This window comes from Schistocerca serialis, chromosome 6, assembly GCF_023864345.2.
Source record: "Schistocerca serialis cubense isolate TAMUIC-IGC-003099 chromosome 6, iqSchSeri2.2, whole genome shotgun sequence".
Taxonomy (NCBI): domain Eukaryota; kingdom Metazoa; phylum Arthropoda; class Insecta; order Orthoptera; family Acrididae; genus Schistocerca; species Schistocerca serialis.
Window position 1 is genome coordinate 331,740,542 of NC_064643.1, and position 19,236 is coordinate 331,759,777.

General features: G+C 44.6%; 1 protein-coding gene across 1 annotated transcript in view; it reads left to right on the top strand.

The window, feature by feature from the left end:
* Positions 1-787: 787 nt before the first annotated feature.
* Positions 788-19,236, top strand: part of LOC126485157 (protein peanut) — a 164,058-nt gene continuing 145,609 nt past the window's right edge. The window contains exon 1 of the mRNA XM_050108828.1: positions 788-1,046. Coding sequence (XP_049964785.1) covers positions 1,037-1,046 — 10 coding nt within the window. The 5' untranslated portion in view covers positions 788-1,036. The remainder of the gene's footprint in view (positions 1,047-19,236) is intronic.

The window sequence follows — 19,236 nt, forward strand, 5'->3', positions numbered from 1 at the left end:
CATTCCTATAAACGAAAACAAGACAGTATAAATTGTTCTACAATAATAAACTAATACTCCAAATTACCTGAATATCATTGCGAATAATTTTAATGTACAATGATAGCGCTTATCCGGAACACAGAACTGTTTTATTATCTATGCCTCGAAGTAAAGACATTACTATCTATGAGTAATGTATGACGTCATTGGTCAAAGCCGACGGGTTGTATCCCTTGCTTCACTATACCCCGAATGCGTAATAAAAAATAGGGGTTTCTGTTTAAAAAAACGGCTGAGATCCGTTCAAGCTATGGCAGCTCCATCTAGCGGGCCAACCATAGCGCCATCTGGTTTTCCACTTCAAGCTAGACGAGTTTCGTTCTTTGTAGTTTTTTCGTTTGATGCTTATTTCTTGAGGTACTTGGCCCGGTCACTATCGATGGACCATCCTGTATATATTGTGTGTGTGTGTGTGTGTGTGTGTGTGTGTGTGTGTGTGTGTGTGTGTGTGTGTGTCTCCAGCACTAATAAATGCAATTGTCCTTTGCTGTTGCTGGCACGCTAGAGCGATATGACGGTCAGGTCCTGAAAGCACGTTCCGTTTTGTGTGGTGTTGCAGCTGCAGAGTAAGCGGGAGCTGTTCTTCAAGAATGAGCTGCCGGTGACGTCCTCGTCCGGCCCCACGTCTCTGCCCAACAGCATCAGCAACAACAACAGCGGCGGCGGCGGCCCGACGCACAATGCGTCGACGCCGTCGCCCGCGGCGCCCGCCCCCGCGCCGAGCCCGCAGCCCGCGGCGCCGCCGCCGGCCGCCCCCGCCGTCGCCAAGGAGCTGCAGCTGCAGCGGCCGCCGCCGCCCCCGCAGCCCGACAACAAGGAGAGCTACGCGGCGGCGCGCGCCGAGCGCGACAAGGACAGCTGCGCCGCCAGCAAGACGGAGCGCGAGCGCGTGCCCGAGCGCCGCACCAAGGAGCTCGACGGCTACGTCGGCTTCGCCAACCTGCCCAACCAGGTCTACCGCAAGGCCGTCAAGCGCGGCTTCGACTTCACGCTCATGGTGGTCGGTACGTCACACACTCCATTACTGTCTCGCCTGTCTCAAATGTTGGGCTCGTTGCATGCATACTCTAAAAGCTGAGGTTCTACACTACGTTTACACGCTACTCCAAAAACCGGATATCGTGAACTGATTTCCCAGTAACCAGTCCTACTTGCTCATGTAAACTCTTGTATGTCATTTCTGGAAATGCTACTGTAGCTGTCTCTCTCCTTTTCTACGGGGTGTTCATAAAGTCTCTCCGCAGTGCCGTATGATTGTTAGCTGCGCGTGCCGCATGCCTCAGTGAATATACCGAAATGAAACTCAGTGAAATGTAAGTTATTAATTTTTACAGATTTTCACATTAAATGTTGAAAAGTGCCCCCCCCCCCCCCCTCCCCTCCTCTGTTGTTGAATACACAATTCCATTCGTCTAATCATGTTTCCAAACACAAGCTGTAACATTTCTTCTGTAACAGAAGCAGTGAAAGTGAATATTGCAGTTTTCAATTCATCGATGGATTTTGGACGGTTTTTATAGATGCTTGCTTTCGCTGCACCACAGCAGGAAAAGTCAGATGGTGTTAGGTCAGGCGATCGTGGAGGCCAAGGTCACTGTGAAATTATGCCATCACCAAATACATCAGCAAACAGTGACATTGAAACGCGAGCTGTATGCGCGGTTGCACCATCTTGTTGAACATAACTGTTCAGTGTTTCACTTAACACAAGTTCTCCTATGAATGGGTACATAGTGTCACTGCAGTGTCGTTGTGCGTTTATTGTTTTGTTGAAAAATATGGGACCCACAATCCGACGTCTAGAAATTGCAATCCAAACTCCTATTTGCACAGTGGTTCCTCGCCGGCCGGCGTGGCCGTGCGGCTCTAGGCGCTTCAGTCTGGAACCACGTGACCGCTACGATCGCAGGTTCGAATCCTGCCTCGGGCATGGATGTGTTCGATGTCCTTAGGTTAGTTAGGTTTAAGTAGTTCCAAGTTCTAGGGGACTGATGACAGAAGTTAAGTCCCACAGTGCTCAGAGCCATTTTGAAGTGGTTCCTCATGAATACACAATGGATTTGCAGTACTCCACATACGAGAATTTTGCGAGTTCATGTACCCGGATAAATGAAACCACGCCTCACTATTGAAAAACGTTTCATTATGAATATCGCTTCCATTTTGTTGAACGAAATTTTTGAACCATTGACAATAATGTGGCCTCTTGCCGTGGTCAGTATTTTTCAGTTCTTGCACGACTGTCGCTTTGTATGGGAAAAGTTCTAATTTTTTACGTACAGCTGTGTGGGCCGTTCCGACACTAACATCAATTTCATGGGCGTGTTTTCTTACTGAATTTTTCGAACTCGTGGACATTTTATCAGAAATATCGAGTAGGTTATCGTCAGACAAAACGCTGGGAAGACCACTTTTCGGTGCATCTGTCACTGAACCCGTACTTCGAAATTTGTTAATCAAGTCTCGCACAGTATCGCGATGTGGGAGTGTTGTCATCGGGGAAACTGATTTAAATATTTGAGGAACTGAAACTGTGTATTTACCGCCAGCTTTCAACAATTGGTAGACTAAAAACACACGTTCTTCAAAGGTTAGCATTTTAACAGTGACAAAAACGAAACAAACGGAAAAAGGAACTAAACTTAAACGTTCACGTCAACACGTAACGACAAACACCAACGATACTACTGACGCTGGCCGAGATAAATAGAAACAGTGGAATGTTCGGAGAGTCCACTTGAAGGGAAGTAACGCAGGCAGGCGAACAATCATACGGCACTGCGGAGAGACTTTTTGAACACCCCGTATAATCGATTTTCGCTTGCCTGTAAAAGCACAACAACCAATGCGCCTGAATTGTCATGTTAAGTCTTGTTTTAGAAAATTTTCGGCTAATTTGGACGGAGTAACTTTTTGTGTGCTGAAGAAATGTTAGAAACAGAATGAGCATGAAGCTGTGTGCCTCCGAAGTTTAAATGAAGAGAAACAGCCATGGTACTGACCGCAACAGAAACTTGAACAGGTTATTTTCAGAGACGATTTACACTGAGGTGACAGAACGCATGGGATAACGACATGCAGAAACAGGTGGTAACGCGTATACAACGCATAAAATGGCAGTGCATTCTCGGAGCTGTCATTTGTACTCAGGTGATTCGTGTGAAAACGTTTCTGTCGTTATTGTGACCGTACGATGGGCATTAACAGAATTTGAACGCGGAATGGTAGTTGGAGCTAGATTCATGGAACATTCCATTTCGGAAATCGTTACAAATAAAATATTCCGAGATCCACAGTGTCAAGAAAGTGGCGTCATTACCAGATTTCAAGCATTACTCCTCACCACAGACAACGGAGTGGCCGACGGCCTTCGTATAACGACCGAGAGCAGCGTCATTTGTGTAGAGTTGTCAGTGCTGACAGACAAGCAACACTGAGTGAAATAACCGCATGTTGAACATAGGACGTAGGTAGCCGTTAGGGAACTAGTGAAATTTGAAATTAATTGGCAGCTGTAGCAGACGATAGACGCTAGTGCCTTTGCTACCAGCACATCCCCTGCAGAGCTTCTCCTAGGCTCCTGACCATATGTGTTGGACCATAGACGACTAGAAAACCGTGTCCTGGTCAGATGTATTCAGATTTCCGTTGGTAAGAGCTGCTGGCGGGTTTCGAGTGTGGCGCAGACCCCAAGAAACCATGGACCCAAATTGTCAACAAGAATGCACTATGCAAGTTGGTCTTGGCTCCAAATGGTGTGGGCTGTGTTTACATGGAATGGACTGGGTCATCTGGTCTAACTGAACCGATCATTTACTGGAAATGGTTATGTTCGGGTACTTCGAGACCATTTGCAGGCATTCATGGACTTCAGGTTCCCAAACAACGATGGAAACTTTATGGATGACAGTGCGCCATGTCAGAACATTCTGGACAATTCGAGCGAATGATTTGGCCACCCAGATCGCCCGTCATGAATCGAACATTTATGAGGCAATGGAGAGGTCAATCCTGCACCGGCAGCACTTTCGCTATTTTGGACGGCTATAAAGGTATCATGGCTCAATGCTTCTGCAGGGGACTTCCAACTACTTGTTGACTGCATACCACGTCGAGCTGCTGCACTACGCCGAGCAAAACGAGGTCCGACACGATGATAGGAGGTACCCCATGACTTTTGTCACCTCAATGTATATGAAACAAGTGACGATCGGAAAACCGATTTTTGACCGGTCTAGCAAAACATCGCATTTTAACATGTTAACGCGACAACGGAAAACAGTTCGGAAAACAGTTCTCGAAACTCCGTTTTCGGCTCCCAGAAGTTCTCTCTCATATAATCGTAACAACAGAGAAACCTTGTATTTAGTCAGGACCACGTTTCAGGACAATAGTCCTTACGGCAAAAGAAGTGGACTGACGGTTAAAGTGAACCTGACATGACTGCTTCTAGCGTCTATCATAACGAATCACGTAACGCATCGTTGTTGCCGCAACTGTATAGACAACTCTTTATTTTCAGTGACATGGATTAGGCACCGCCAGCAGCCGTTTGTGCTTCACAGTTGGAACTAAAAGCGCTGCCAGCTGCCACAGTGTTTCATGCAACGTACAAAGATTAAACTTCCAGTGTCTTTGAAACAAAATGTTTAAGATCAGTGTGTGTTAATATTTTCTGTTAGTGTCGGTCAGCTTGGACGTATAATACTAAAAAAAATTAAAGAAGAGGGATTTTATCAGTTAGAAGTGGTGACATGTATATTGGAACAAGACAGAGAAAGTGATCAAGGAATAGACTGTAAAGGAAGGCGTTACTGTGACTGTATTGGGACGGATGACGACGTAAAATGTGTAGCCAGCCGGATATATGGTGGATGAACAAGGGGCGTTATTTGTTGGATTGAAAGTAGTAAGGAAGATCGAAACGACGGCCGAGTTGAAGATGAGTAGACTGCATTGGAAAATATGTGGCAGCATGGATACTTACTGCTGAACACCTAATGCGTAGAAAAGTCAAACGCAGTCCTTTATGAGCATTGAATATAAAATGGTTGCTGTCGATCAGGATGGCGATTATGGTAGAGATCATCATAATGACTACGATGGTGATAGCGAGATTTTGATTGCGACGGCGACGACTCATTTAGACCCAGTACGATCGTACGGCTAGCTAGCTGAATAATTGGCTATGTTGAAAATTTCTCTCATCAACTCATGGTCAAATATACGGTCGTGGAGAAATTGACGTTTGCGATAAGCCACTGATGATAACCAGTAATCTAAAGTAATAAACAGCCACCTGGTTCATGGTTCACAGTCCCTCTTGCAGGTATATTTTCAATATTTCATGTAATTATTACCGAATTTATAAGATTTAAGAGCTATAATATTACGTTAAAAGCTTCACGCAATAAGACCAGTATTAGAGCTATAAACTGTGTGTTTGTCTTGAGGCAACGTTGCTCGCTGTGCCCAAGTTACTCGTCTGTATTAATCCAGTATTGGAAAATGAGAGTGACGTCCAACAAACTTCACGCACAATTTCAACCGTTTCGGACAATTTTTCTCGCTGAAACCCACACAAATGATGAAAGGAAAAAACGTCTGTCGCTTACTATATTTTCACAGTTTATGCAGTGAAACTGCATGACGTTTTAATCAATTATTTCTTTAGTATTAACCATATTTGGAACATATTTTGCAGACAGTATCTACATATACAACTGAATGTACTAGCAAAGTTATACAGCTGTAAGACCTAGATCAGGAGATATTACGTCATAAACACTGGGATGCTTGAAAAATTTACTTTTTTAAAAAACGAAGTGAAAATTACCCAGACTATACTCGCCCAGTGTTCGGTAAAAAGCGCTTAGCGACTTCCAACAAACTTTAAACATAATTTCAAATATTTTCTAAACTTTTACTCAAATATTTAACCTATTAATTCATTTGTGAAAATATCAGACGTTTGAAGCTGCTGTATACACATGACTTTGATTCTTTAAAGTATCGGGACTGGGGATTTGCTGGCTTGACTGTAAGAGATGTAAGGAAAAAGTATAACATTTTTCTGTGGTAAAAATGAAACATACTCTCTCCTCTTTTACTTTTCTTTGCAACTCATTAGTATTACTTTTAATTTCTTTATTAAAACAATATTTGTTTGTAGTATGGGACAGCGTATGCTGTTGTATGATAAGTGTAAAATATACGACCTGTTTTAAAATACTAGCTCACGGCTTTTTAATTGCGCAATAAGTAAATAGAAAAAGTGCGGGGATGGTCACCACTTGTTCGTTCTTGACATTTACATTACACCGGATGTGTCCATTATCCAAACGCATCGTGCATGCCGACTGTATACCGCACGCGGCCGTCATGGACTAGCGTACGATGAGGACACCATTTAGAGATGCGTGCAGTCGTCCCGAGGCGCGAGATGTATAATGAAACTCAACCTATCCGGCACGACCGGCTGGTCAAGGAGACTAGAAAATGACGAATTGGTTGAAAGTTCCATGTGGAACAAATTTCGGTCTTCCAAATGACGAAATCTTGGGTTCATACTTCGTCGCAATTTCTTTCCTGTAAAATTGTAGTAGTGCAACAGATCCCTATAGAAGATGGTTCAGAACCCGAAACCCGACTACCCTGCCACACAAATCGTAAACTTTTAAATTAACATCATGAAGCGGTTGTCATATAGACAGTTCTTAAAATCATTGCGTGCCACTATACAATACGGTTGCGAAGTTTGGCCAATCAATTATTTAAAGTAGGCGGTCGCCGATGCTGATATCCTGTGCTAGCTGCATCTTGGTATGATAGAAAAATTCTTTCCTGTACATTCTTAGAGAGCGATGAACAAATTTAGAAAATAAATGTTAGGATGACGGTGAACAGGACACTGTGCACTGATAAGCCAAAACATTATGACGACTGCCCATCGCGATCTTGGACGCCGCCTGGTGGCATTGCGGGTACGTGACGCAGTAACAAAAGTATTTAAGCGTGGCAGACATGGACGGGGAATCAACCTACCAAGGATATAGGCTTCAAATGGGGAAAGCCATTGAGATTAGCGACTTTAACAAAGGCCACATTATTATTACACACAGTCTGTGAACGAGTATCTCGAAAACACCAAAGCTGGTCGAATGTTCACGTGCTAATATCATGAGCATCTACGGAAAGAGGTAGGACAGTGAAACTACCACTAGGCGCTAAATGGTCGGACGTCCTCGACGTTTCGCAGAATGAGGGGCTGTAAAGCGGGATGGATGGTGGTCTGTGGCAACTCTGCCGAAAGAGCACAATGCTAGTGCACGCACAAGTGATTTGGAGCACGCCGTTCACCGTACGTTGTTGAACATGGAGCTTCGCAGCATACCACTTCTACGTGTTCACATGTTCACCCAACATCATCAATTACGATTGTAGTTGGCACGACTATCGGGATTCAAACATCTATCAGTGGAAACGTGTCGACTCTTGGGGAGAATTACATTTTTGCTACAATAGGTCGATGGCCGTCTCAGAAACGCCGTCGTGGATATGAACGGCGGCTCGAAATGTGCAGCTCGCCACGGGCGCAGACTGGTGGGAGCAGTATTATGCTATGGGAGACATTCTCCTCCGCTTGCATGGGACCTGTGGTAGTAATCGAAGAGGCTCTGACAGCTGCGAACCACCTGCATCCCTTAATCCTTAGCCGGCCGCGGTGGCCATGCGGTTCTAGGCGCTTCAGTCCGGAACCGCGTGACTGCTACGGTCGCAGGTTCGAATCCTGCCTCGGGCATGGATGTGTGTGATGTGCTTAAGTTAGTTAGGTTTAAGTAGTTTTATGTTCTAGGGGACTGATGACCTCAGATGTTAAGTCCCATAGTGCTCAGAGTCACTTGAACCATTCTTTGAACCTTAATCCTTGATGTCTTGCTTGACAGCGATGTCATTTTTCGGCAGTATTATTGTCCGTGTCTCAGAGGCAGAACCGTGCTACAGTGCTTTGAGAAGCATTATAGTGAACTCACGTTGATGTCTCGGTGACCAGAGTCGCCTGATGCAAATCCTATGGAACCCATCTGGATCGCTATCTGGCGCCATCACCGCCTACGCAATTCAGAGCCCCCTTATTTACGCGAATTGCATGACCTTCGCGTAGACATATAATGCCACATACCTCCACAATCATATCAACAAACTGTCAGATCCCTGATATGCAGAATCGGAGATGTATTTACCTCCGAAACGGACAAACAAGCCATTCAACAGGTGGTCGTAATGTTTTGGCTCATCATTGTCTGTTCTATGTAACTTGCTCCCTTGATGTGTTTGATACCGAGTTGCCGCATCATTCCCCAGATGTCTTAAGAGGACACGTTTCATATTAAATGTTGAATGCAAGCCGCGCATGTTATATCAATGCCAGCATTTAGTAGGTAAGTTGCTTAGCATCAGGCGCTACATAGCGGCACAAGCAGTTAATGGTTTCCTTGGAGAATTTAAGGTCTGTGCTGTAGAGTGTTATGTTTCGGCCTTCCAGACAAGTCAATAAACGCCATCTATACGCCACTGTATGTGCGTGCTGTTCTTTTCAAATCCATCAATATTACCATTGGACACTGAAGCCAATTTCATGACATTCCTTTCCCCGAGTTACTGGAAGGATGAACATATAGGTCATGCATTCAAATTACTTCTCGGTTTTATGGAAAGTAAGGAGTAAACTTTAACTTGACGTTAAACGAAATTTAACTCACCAAGGGCTGTCACACTGGCTTTCCCTTCTATATATTAAGCCATTTCACTCATGATGACGTTTATTGAAACTGAAAAGTCAGATAAAAAATTAAATACTGTAAAGACCTACCTGTTTATCATCTATAATAAATAGATTAAAGCCGATGCGTATTTCAGAACACTTGTTTTAACTTAAGGATCTAAAGTGATTTTGTTGGTCGGTGGTCCAAAAATGGTGCAGTTTCGACCTGGAGTGAGTCCTTAGCTTTCAGCTGTCATGATATCATCACGATGGAGCAGTTTTATCCTTCTTTCTGGTGTGTACAAAATGTGATTTTACATACGAACGTTCAACTTATCAAAGTAGTTATTAAAAAAAGGTGCCATACGAGAACCGTCGTGAATTGTGACAGCAATTGCGAGTCAACAGTGACTTACACATAGCCATTCAAAAGCTGATAATGTAACATATGTTATAAAATACACACTGATTATCATTCACTTTACGCCTCATGTTTTCCCTGCTCCGCCACTGCATATTAATTTAAGGAAATGGCACTAGAGATCTTATCAATCGATTGCCAATTCATCAAACCACAGCCCCTCTCGTGAGTTAAACCTGTGGATATCTGACAAACACAGTTATATAGTTACTTAGTCGTCAATTTTTGTACAAAAGGTGTAGACGTCGAATTTTAATCTTATCCTTTCATCGAGATGTGCTTGTGTTTGTGCCTGTGCGCGCGGTAAGATGGTTGAACTCTAAGCATTTGGTACGTTCCATCTGAATTCGAAGTACCGAGATTGTCATCAGTTATGCCAGACCATAATGCAGAGTTCATACCATCTTGGACATTAATGAGCTTGTCTGATTTCAGTGTTTATTTCGTAGGAGCTTGGCAACTTGGCAAGTAATGAGGGACTCTACCCCGAACTTCACGCACAGGATCATAAATCGCTCACTTCTGCCAGATGCAAGATCATCACGTTGAAAAGTTCATTCTTAATGACGAAATCAGCACTTTCTGTGTATGGTTCATTATCTTCGTTCCGTTTCTTAAAGAAAGTGTGAACGCCGAACTCCTTGTGTTGTCCTACACTAGCTCGCCTGATTTCGTTCAGTGAAGCTATGTCGATGTTCAGTTACCTCTGCTCGCTAGCAACAGTTGATGTTCGGCGGGGTCGTTTGCCTGTGTCATTGTCCAGTAGAGTGTGAACAAACCAAGTAGCAAAATCCATTCTTCGTTTTACTGTTGAGACAGGCTTCCAGAAGGCTTGAAGTAGGCTGTATCCAGAGCAGCTTCTATAGCCGCCTCTCTCATTCGGTATGAGCTTGAGCACATAGTAAGTTGGCCTAGTCATTCACGAATTCAGCACACGACTTCCTTCACAGCAAACTATGAAGCAATATCTGCCAAATACCATTCTCACTGGGAGCTCTCCCAGATAACACAATCCTGTTACCAAGTACCCGATCGCCGCGAGGATTTTCAGAACTCTTCTCCTAAAGAAGACGCTTGTGCTTGATGTCTTTTAGCGTGAGAATATATTGCGCATCGGCAGTCACACGATATTTGTAGGACGTGAAGTTGTTCCCATTGGCGTGGGGAGAGGGGGGGGGGGGGAGAGGGGACACTACGACGTCTAGATATTACGGGTCCGTTGCAGCCCACACCCACCTTCCATTCACTGGAGCTAAATTAAGTTGCTGCTCCTCTGCTTTGTCCATCCTTGAGGACATCTGTGTTGCTGACGTCATATTTTGTTCATGCGCCCCAAGGGATCTTTCCCATTCCAGGGTCGAGCGTGTTTCCAGCGTCCAACTGCTCATCTACTCTAGAAGGAAGTCGTTAGATTCCGGAGAGAGCCAGGCTTCACCGTGTCGTAAAATTTAAGTATGAAGGGGTGAAGGATAGAGAATGACAAAATTTGAGTGTTGCGATAGACAATTCGTCAGTTAACTGATTCTTCTGTCGGTTCTTGGTGGAACATCTTGGTAATTATAAATAAAAAACTCCAACTGGTGGATATTTTACTGTGTTAATTTATTTCGTCGCCAAAGATGAAACTTTTCGGTTGAGCCGGCCGCGGTGGACATGCGGTTCTAGGCGCACCAGTCCGGAGCCGCGCTGCTGCTCCGGTCGCAGGTTCGAATCCTGCCTCGGTTATGGATGTGTGTGATGTCCTTAGGTTAGTTAGGTCTAAGTAGTTCTAAGTTCTAGGGGACTGATGACCACGGCAGTCGAGTCCCATATTGCTCAGAGCCATTTTAACCATTTTTTCGTTTGAACCACACTGCAAAAACACACACACGTGGAGACTAACGTGCAACGTAGAATAAATATCATCTTTGACAGTGCAGTGCTGACGGTATTCAAAACGTGAAAGAATAAATAAGAATTTTTTATGGAAACTAAATTAACACTATAAAACATAAACAGTTTTGTGCTTTTCATTTATGTCACTTCATCTGGTTCACGGACTGGAACCTACCTGCTTTGGAAGACCCTGCCAATATCTGCATAGATCGTGGCGTCGTATGGATACTCAGGTCTTTCAGCTCGCGCGGAGGACAGGGCTGTTTTAAGTCAGTCTCTCGTGTGTAACTCTGTCACTGTGTGTTACCAGTATTGCTGTCAGTGAGACACGGTCTGCTGTCGCCAAAAAATTTTTAAAGGTATTTTTCCCGTTGAGCAATGGATATACCTGTTGTTAATTACTGGGAGAAACAGGAAAACAAATTGAACAGGAAACAGATTGTAGTGGAAGGTACGCAATCGTGGACGACTGAATTAAAATCGCTAAAATTACATTCCGTCAATGGGAATGAAATTAGTGAAGATGCTGTAACATGAAGTAATTAATACCAGTGCAAACAGATAAGAAATGTTGACCCAGCAATGTTCTGAATATGTTTTGTCGAATGAAACTTTTACCTGCTTCTCCTGAGCAGTCTCCTTAACTACTGGGCGGCATGTCCCCAGGCCTGAAATGTCACTGACGTTTACGTACAGTCCAAAGACTGCAACCAGAGGTCATTGCCTCTTAATTGATTTCATTCCTATCGACTCCATTTCAGCGAGCTTAATTTACCTCATACGCATCACATGCAGCATGGTAAGCCACTGTCATCCTCCAAATCCATCCTTCATTGATGCTCCTATCATAAACCCTGTAGGAGTATCTCTGGTTCTAGTGGACGGAAGTAGTAAGTGAAACATCAATGTCTTTAAAAGATGGAGAACAGGCCTAAAGGCAAATTTCGATATGTCAGTGCTATGGTGACTGCTCACAAAAAATCTAGCCTAGGGTTACTGTCTGGGATAAACAGCGTGGCAGCAATATTTATTTATTGCTTATTTTGCCTGGCCAGATTACATCTGAATAGGCGCAACATATACTAAAGATATTACAAAAACATTCATTGCCACAATGAAAATTAAATGGTGAGCTCAGGACATGCAGCTTGGCGATTGGCTGATAAATAGGAAAGGAATTTCTGTATTGGATTTCAAGACATAATAAAAATCCAGTGGAATGTGGGTAGATGGTGATAACGGTGGTGGGGATGAAGGTGGTAGTGGGGATGTCGTGATGATGATATTGGTTGTGGGGGGGGGGGGGGTGCGGCGGCGATGACGATGACAGTGGTGACTCGTGGGGACGACGATGACAATGGAGGGGGATGATGAAGTCGCTGACGTTGGTGGTGGGGATAACGATGTCGATGACGGTGGTGGTGGGGATGATGATGATGATGATGATGATGATGATGATGATGATGATGATGATGACGATGTCGATTGTGATGGGGATGACGATGATGGTGGTGATTGCGGTAGGGCTGACGATGACGATGGTGGTTGGGATGCCGGTTGTTGTAAAAAGTAGATTAAAAATGGGTGGCTTGCGATTGTCTTCTTTCGAAATCTGCCCGCTTCGTGTTGAAATAGTGTTGCAATATAAATGATTTGCCATCGTGAGTGGAATGCCGTGGGATGAGACAGACGCAAATGCGTGGAGGGGAATCCAGCGCCCCTGGTGGTGGGCTGACTCACCGCCTGACCCCACAGCGTTAGTCAGCCAACTGTGTAACTCTGACGTGACCACCTACGTCACGGGGGAGCAGCCTGGCGCGCCCTCAAAGTCGTAAAACCTCCACGCAGAACAGCACGTCGCGCAGTTACGACTCTGGCAACGGCCGAACTCCTCATTCTTTGTCGTAGGTCTGCAGCTTGTTGTAAACCTGCGCGATCACACGTCAGATGCAATCGAAGAAACACTGATCTATAGTCTGACAGTGTGTTTCATTTCCATGACCACACACGGTACACACGATATCTTGTGAACCTTAGATGCAACCTAACAGTCGTATTCTATATAGCGAAATCACAGAGCGATAGTGTGTCGAACGCTTTTGGGTAGTGTGGTAACACAGATTCGAACATACAGAACAGAATCTGTGATTAGTTCGAATACTTTTTAAGGAATACAACCTATTATATTTTTCTGGACGACGAGCGTTCATCGATGACCAAGGTAAGGTCAGGAATGCCGCAGTAAAGTGTGATAGGAGCGCTTCTCTCTACATGCACATAACAACCCGTCGGGTAGGACGGGCTAGTGATCTAAGTTTGTTTACTGCTGATGATGCTGTTGTGTACGGGAGAGTGTCGTGGCTGAGTGTAGGGTGAGTCAAGATGATTTTGATAGTAATTCTATTTGTTGCTGTGAATTGGCAGATTGCCTTGAAATCAGCACTGCTGAGTTAGGGTAGAGTTTCTAGCAGGGCAAACATTTATTCACCGACTCCATCCCGGCATTTCAGAGACTGCTGTGGTTACTGTCTGACCTTAGTGTGCAAGACACAGTCTTGCTGAAATGCTTCCCCTTGCGACATAATGACGTTTGCGAATCATTGTATATCATGTCAAAGAAGAAAATAAAAGAAGCTATCTACAACAGTGTCATTTCGTTTCCTGCATCTTCGTTATTTTGAAGGAGTAAACCAGTGGGTGACCTCTAGTGATCAATACCGGATGCGTTGACATTTGACCTGCCCATAAACGTTAGTCGCGACAGTGCACACAATTTTAGTAGCTAGAGTCTAGTCATTCTGCTTGCGATAGTTTGCGGTTAACACCATGTAGTGTTGCTGTTTCGGTGAATTGTAGTTACTAAGTTGGATGCTGTTGATGCTTTTCATGTGCACACGCGTCGGAATTCGGAGTGGTTATTTAGATCGGTTGATAAGCGAAGCCAACGTGCTGATGATGATTTTAGTTACTGACGTTTTGTTAACCGCTCTTAATGTATCTGCTTATAGATACGACACTGTGGAGGGGATAAACGGTCGACATGTAGCCTATTAAATTCTACAATCACTTCCCAATTACTGCAGTTCACTGACAAAAAATAAATAGCATCCACTTTACAATCAGAACGCAGTGTACCTGGCACAATAAGGGAGAAAATATGAAAATGAATGTCCCAGTCTTATGGCTCACCTAGCAAAGAGATCGGACAGGTCTAAAAGGCATTCTCGTAATCAGTGTGTTTGCACAAGTATCATCCATTGGAATTCGTAGACAGGTAGGTGACGCAACGATTACGACTGTGGATTCGTATTTTGAGCACTTTGTTTTAAATTTAAATTTCTATCCATACATGTTCTTAATGGAGCAGTAACGGTAGATGATGAAAATCACATAAGGAGTACACCAAGGGAATATTATAGATCCGTTTATGTTATCGATCTGTACTGAATAAATATTCTGCTGGATAACGCCGCAAGCTCAGTGAGGCTGTTAGTAGATATGCGGTTGTCTGTAGGAAAGTTCTAACGCCAAAAAAGTGGAGCGAAATGCACGATGATCTGCAGCGGATTAATGGTTCTTGTATGGACTGGCAGTTGACCCATAACGTCAATAATCGACTGGAAAGATCCATCATTGTTAAATTGCAGAATGGGCGATAAATCACAAACAGTGGCAACCATAAAATATCCGTGAGTAATCGACCGAAGCGACCCAAAGTGGTACGATTACATGCAAGTGATGTCAGACTGAGGGCCGTTGGAAGAAACCTAAAGACATGTTACTCGTCCCCGAAAGAAGGTCTTTGAGTATTTCTCGTCAGTCTGGGACCTTGAGCGGGTAGAACTAGCAGAGCCGACGCAGAAGATTCAAATAAGAGCGACGTGTATCACTCAGTAAGTGCGAGAGCGTCATCGAACTCCATTGGTAAACGCCACTGAGAGGATTACTGTCAAAATTCTGAGGATGTGTGTTCCGTGAAGAATCGACCAACATATTACTTTTTGCTACCTTTATTTCTCGAAAATTACCGTAATGGGAATATCAGAAAAGTTATAGCTTCTTTGGTGCGTTAGTGATATTCTTCCCGCGCGCACTATTCTGCATCAACATCCGCGAATGAAGCACGAAGATGGGTGACGCAAGGAGTGTCCTCTGGCACAAATCGTTAAGTAGCTTGCAGAGTGAGATGGAGATGCACGTGTCCCGAACCGTAGTTACATAAGTGAAGAATCGTTTAAAGTGGTTAATGCGACCATCATTGAGCAGTTCACATAGCAAAAAACCTGCGAAGTCTCTTACTTTTTGAACTTTTAATGTGAATTGTCGAGCAGCCACTAGTCAACTGCGAGAGCTACAGCCAGTCTAAGAGAGGGCGCTTATCGAAGGTCGGCTTATCTGTCAGATGAGCAGCAACACACACTGATACTGCTTGGACCACGCGCTTTGTGTCCACAAAGTCAGTCTTGTTCGCTGCCCAGCTGCGTCTCCTCTCATTCTTGTTAAGGAACCGTACTTATCTGGCGCACTAGATTTCAGCAGGTTCACCGTTTAGTGTTAGAATCTCTCTGTAAGGCAGGCAAGTTAATGTTGAAATTACTTTCCCACGCAAAGAAATAAATGTCTGTTCTATATCAGTTGCACAAAAGTCAGCTCCCAGTGAAATACGCTGACGATTACCACAGAGAATCCGATAACATAGATCCTATGTTCTGAAAATCTCGTATGCTTGATGCTCCGCAGCTTGCAAGTGTTTGTAAGACATCTTGCTGTACATCATGAGCTGCATGTAAAATATTTAATAGCCAGACCGGTATTCGGGCATAGAGCTCATCGTCAATGGCGCATGATACAGAGGATTAACAAACAAATGTATGCATGTAATATTTTGTATAGTAACAGCAGAAACATAAGGTTACGTCCATATTATGCACGTACACATCAAATGACGTACATGTCAATTATAAAATCTGTGTGACGTCAGAGTAGATGCGGATCTAGAACACACAGAACCCCATTAAATTTAAAATCTAATTATATCCGTATTCACGTGATCATTATCGAATCCATCATCTGCCCCACGTCTGCAGTACATGTTACTGCTGCCAAACTTTAAACGGTCACACTTCCTATTCACATTAGACACTACTGTCAGGGCACAGAGTCTGTTACAGGCATCTTGGTATTTGTGAGATATCTACAGTAGATAGGCAAAATAATGTGAACACCTGTACATAATACAGCTGCTATTATTCTTGGAATACTGGCATATAATGAGTGTGTAATCTCCAGTGGAATGTTGTGCCACTCTTCGACCAGAACCTCTTCTGACTCCTGTAATGACGAGGGAGGCGGAAATCCGCTTCGGAGTCTACGTTCCAATACCGCCACCGAGGGTTCGATAGTGTTCAAATCCGGGGACTGTGCTGGCCAGGGAAGACGCTGCAGTTCTGTTGCATGCTCCTCATATCCACGATTGTACTGTCGTGTCTGTGTGAATGGATGCATTATCGTCCTGAAATATGGCGTCATTGTTGGGGAACAACATTTGAATCATGGGGTGCATCTGATCACCTAAAACATTCACAAAATCGTTGGCTGTAACACAGCCTTTGAGAGTAATGATGGGACCAGCAGAATACCATGATATTGCTGGCCACACCATCACACTTCCACCTCCATGCTTAACCCGTGGAATAAGCAATCAGGATTGTTAGCTTCTCCAGTCTAAACCAGCGCGAACTGTGGCATGGCGCCCCACACCGCGCGGCTACCGCGCCCGGCAAAATTTAAATAATTGGATCTTCGACCGAGCTTTCGCAAAGAAAGCAAAGTGTTTCATGCAGTGACAGAAGAGAGCGCAATGGATTGAGGAATCATGCAATCAGTGGAGGAGCAACTCCTTTCAGTAGGCTCATAATGTCTTCTTTTTCCTCTTTTTAGCGAGGGTGGGGGGTTTTTGAACTGCAACAAATAATCACGTGATGATCATATTTACTTTTCCCCCGTCTTCCGATGGAAGTATGTGAACCATAGATTTGTCCTTCAACAAAGTCAAGAGAAGAAAATCACATTTGTTTAGATCCTAACTAGTGAAACACTGTAAGGTGTGCCTTTTGACAACACTGGAATCTGATTTGAAAACAAAGCACCAAGCGAGGATGCGCAGCCGTAAAACGCTGCACTGACGGGAAGAATGGAGTTCGTATCACTCAAGAGATGGAGCAGACGCAGGTGATTTTGTCAAAGGGAGACAAACTGCAAGAGACGACCCGTGAGGAGCAGGAAAGGTCATTTGGACATACGGCCGGAAATGCGTTCCAGGGGCGGTATACCCACGTGAAGGTGAAGATGAAATGTCGACAGTGATCTCCATATCAGCCCCAGGCTGGTGGCCCGCCAGCATAGTGTAAAGCGAGACGACCGTGTGGAACATTCTCCAATACAAGTACCGCTCTCATTAACACAGTGTATGCGGCCCTTATTACCTGCAGACTTGTTTCTGCGGCGACCTTGCATCATAGACGCCATGCTTTTCCCCTCGTGAGTTTGGAGCTAAAACACTAGCACAGACAGAACATTCAAATTTGGTTGGCGTTCTCACAAGTGCCTTCAGTTACTGAAACCTACATTGCAAAAGAATTTTTATCTCCGCCTTCAAATAGATTTAGCTCTCTCGGAACGCATTTCCGATCGTGTGTGCATGTGACATATTTTGCTCCTAATCCTGTCGTGGATCGTTTCCTGTAGTTTGTACCCATTTAGAAAAATGCTCTGTCCTGCCTCCAGCAGTTTGTCTTCACATTCTTGATCAATTACTTGACCGTCAGTACAGATTAAGGTGTTAGCACACTGTTCGATTCTCAAAGAATTATTGTCGTGTTTCCAGTTTCTTATCAAGAAATCTGTGTAGACGATGGAGGCATACTAGTTTATGCCTGAGGAAGCTTTAGATTCCTATTTTGAGTCGTCTTATCACTGCCATTAGACTTCTGTCAGTCATTAAAGGACTTCTTCAGGCTTGAACGTGCGTTAGGGTGTTAACTTGCAAACGATTTTAGTCTTGTGGAATTCTTGAAACTAATGTCTCGAATCGCATTTAGTGTAAAGAGTAAGGCAGCGAAAAATGGAAATGCTTTCGGGAGGAGCGGATTTCAAGCTCCTTACAGCCACCTAGAGTTAGGTTTCCCACGATTTCCGCAAATACCGAGGTAATTCGTTTCAAAATGGTTCAAATGCCTCTGAGCACTATGGGACTTAAAATCTGAGGTCATCAGTCCCCTAGGACACAACTACTTAAACCTAAGTAACCAAAGGACAACACACACATCCATGCCCGAGGCAGGATTCTAACCTGTAACCGTAGCGGTCGCGCGGTTCCAGACAAGCGCCTAGAACCGCTCGTCCACAACGGCCGGCGGTAATTCCATTTCAGACTGATACGGCCGATTTCCATCCTTCCCCAATCAGAGCTTGTGCTCCAATCGTAACGACATCATCGTCGACGGGGCTTTAAACCCTATTGTTTCTTCCATTTTACATTTCTCTGTGCCGCGGACGAGCCGAATAACAGCAGTAACGAGCCGAAAGAGATTTGAGAGTGCGAGTGCAATTAGACGATTAGTGTGGTGGGACGTGCTTTGTACTGGCAGCGAGCGCGGAGGACGAGCTGTGGGCGGGAGGTCGGGAGGTTGGGGCTTTTTGTGCTGGCGCGTTGCGCCGCCCGGGGCAGCAAAAACCGCGCCGCTGTCTTTCGGTAAGGCGCGCCGTGGGAGCGCGCAGCTGCACGCGTCGCCGCGTGTGTAGCCTCATCAGAATTACTCGTCTGTTGTACTCCGCGCCTTGGAGCCCACGAGGTGCTTTCAAAACGTAATTGAAATCTTGTAATTGCGCGTCTTATGTGAGACAGATTTTCGCGGTTGTTAGAGTTCCGTGCATCAGTCTGTGGAAACGGAACCCTTATAGCAGTGGTTCCCATCCTTCTTTATACCATTGGCCCTGAGTGCAAGCAGACGTTAACTAGTACAACCCTCCCACCTGCCCCCCCCCCCCCCCCCCCGGCATCTGTTGGACCTCCCCCACAAAATCGCCAGCTTCAGCTCCTAACTAAACTGTAGAATGGAATACTTTTCTTGGA